This window comes from Sinocyclocheilus anshuiensis, unplaced genomic scaffold, assembly GCF_001515605.1.
Source record: "Sinocyclocheilus anshuiensis isolate Anshui unplaced genomic scaffold, SAMN03320099.WGS_v1.1 scaffold804, whole genome shotgun sequence".
NCBI classification, from domain to species: Eukaryota; Metazoa; Chordata; class Actinopteri; order Cypriniformes; family Cyprinidae; genus Sinocyclocheilus; species Sinocyclocheilus anshuiensis.
The window spans coordinates 200,892-202,402 of NW_015557098.1; the positions used below are offsets into that span (position 1 = coordinate 200,892).

Sequence of the window (1,511 nt, forward strand, 5' to 3'; positions counted from 1 at the left end):
TAATAATAATTATTATTATTGTGGTTGTTGTTGTTGTTGTTGTAAAAAATTAGAAAAGCATTGATTTAATTGACGCTGATAATGCAGTTCCATTAAAAGTTTCAGAAATATGTGCATCATGTGCATGTCATAACTGTGGACAAGGAATAGCCCACTTTTGCACTTATTATGCACTGATTTGTTGAGAACATGTTGTGGAATTCTGTGGCTGGAGCTGAGAGTACTATCCTCTAATCTGTAGTAAATTCAATTAAAATATTGAATAATTTTTAATAATATTTTTATAATTATATTTTATTAATCATTATTTATATAATGAACCTTGCGTATTATGGGTGTTCAACTGATATTTTTGTGGCCTCACCGCCCGTGCTGCAGTGATCATCAGACGCACATTCACATCTCTTGTCTCTGCCTCCTCTTCTCTGTTTTGGCCTCAGTGGATATGGTTCCAACATCCTGGATAACCTCCTGTCCCGTATGGAGCAGTATGCCAATAACCTGGAGGAGCTGGTGGAGGAGAGGACGCAGGCGTACCATGAGGAGAAACGTAAAGCTGAGGCTCTGCTCTATCAGATCCTCCCACAGTGAGTCCCAATTTGTTTGAACCAATTTGCAAAGTGCACATAAGTCATATGACTATATGTTTTGTAATACCATTCAAAAATCTGGGGTCAGTAAGATTTTTTTTAAGGCAGTTAATACTTTTATTCATCATTTCATTCAAAAGTGACAGTAAAGTATGGAAGGCCCGTTTTATTTATCTCGCAATTCTGACCCTTTTTTCTCTGAATTGTGAGAAAATCTGCAATTACCATTTTTATTTATTTATTTTTGTGTGTGTGGCAGATACATATTTCCAAAGTAAAGATGTTTATAATGTTACAAAACATTTCTAATAAAAGTTTTTGAATTTTCTATTCATCAAAGAATCTTGAAAAATGTATCACAGTTTCCACAATATGAAGCAGTTTTCAGCAATGATAATAATAAATGTTTCTTAAGCAGATCAGCATATCAGAATGATTTCTGAAGGATCATGTGACACTGAAGACTGGAGTAATGATGCTGCAAATTAAACTTTGCATCACAGGAATAAATTACATTTCAAAATGTATTCAAATAGCAGTTATAAATATATTCAAATAGCAGTTATTTTACATTTTAATAATATTTCGCAATATTACTGTTTAAACTGTATTTTTTATCAAATCAATGCAGCGGTAATGAGCATAAGAGACTTTTTTAAAAAACATTAAAAGATTTAACCGACCCCAAACTTTTGAATAGTGTATGTACTGTAAGTACTAAAATGTGAGGTGTCCAGTTCTGATGCAACATTTGTTTAAAAAATATATTTTTTTAAATGGTTGTATGAAATTATTCATACTAAGTTATGTGCACCGATTTTTAAATCGGTGAGGCTGTATCTGATTGTGTGTGTGTGTGGGTGTGTGTGTGTGTGTGTGTGTGTGTGTGTGTGTGTGTGTGTGTGTGTGTGTGTGTGTGTG

At 33.4% G+C, this 1,511-nt stretch overlaps 1 protein-coding gene across 1 annotated transcript in view; it reads left to right on the forward strand.

The window, feature by feature from the left end:
- LOC107677481 (atrial natriuretic peptide receptor 1-like) overlaps window positions 1–1,511 on the forward strand; it is a 108,504-nt gene that overhangs the window by 100,894 nt on the left and 6,099 nt on the right. Inside the window, exon 17 of the mRNA XM_016472402.1 lies at window positions 441–587. Coding sequence (XP_016327888.1) covers window positions 441–587 — 147 coding nt within the window. The remainder of the gene's footprint in view (window positions 1–440; window positions 588–1,511) is intronic.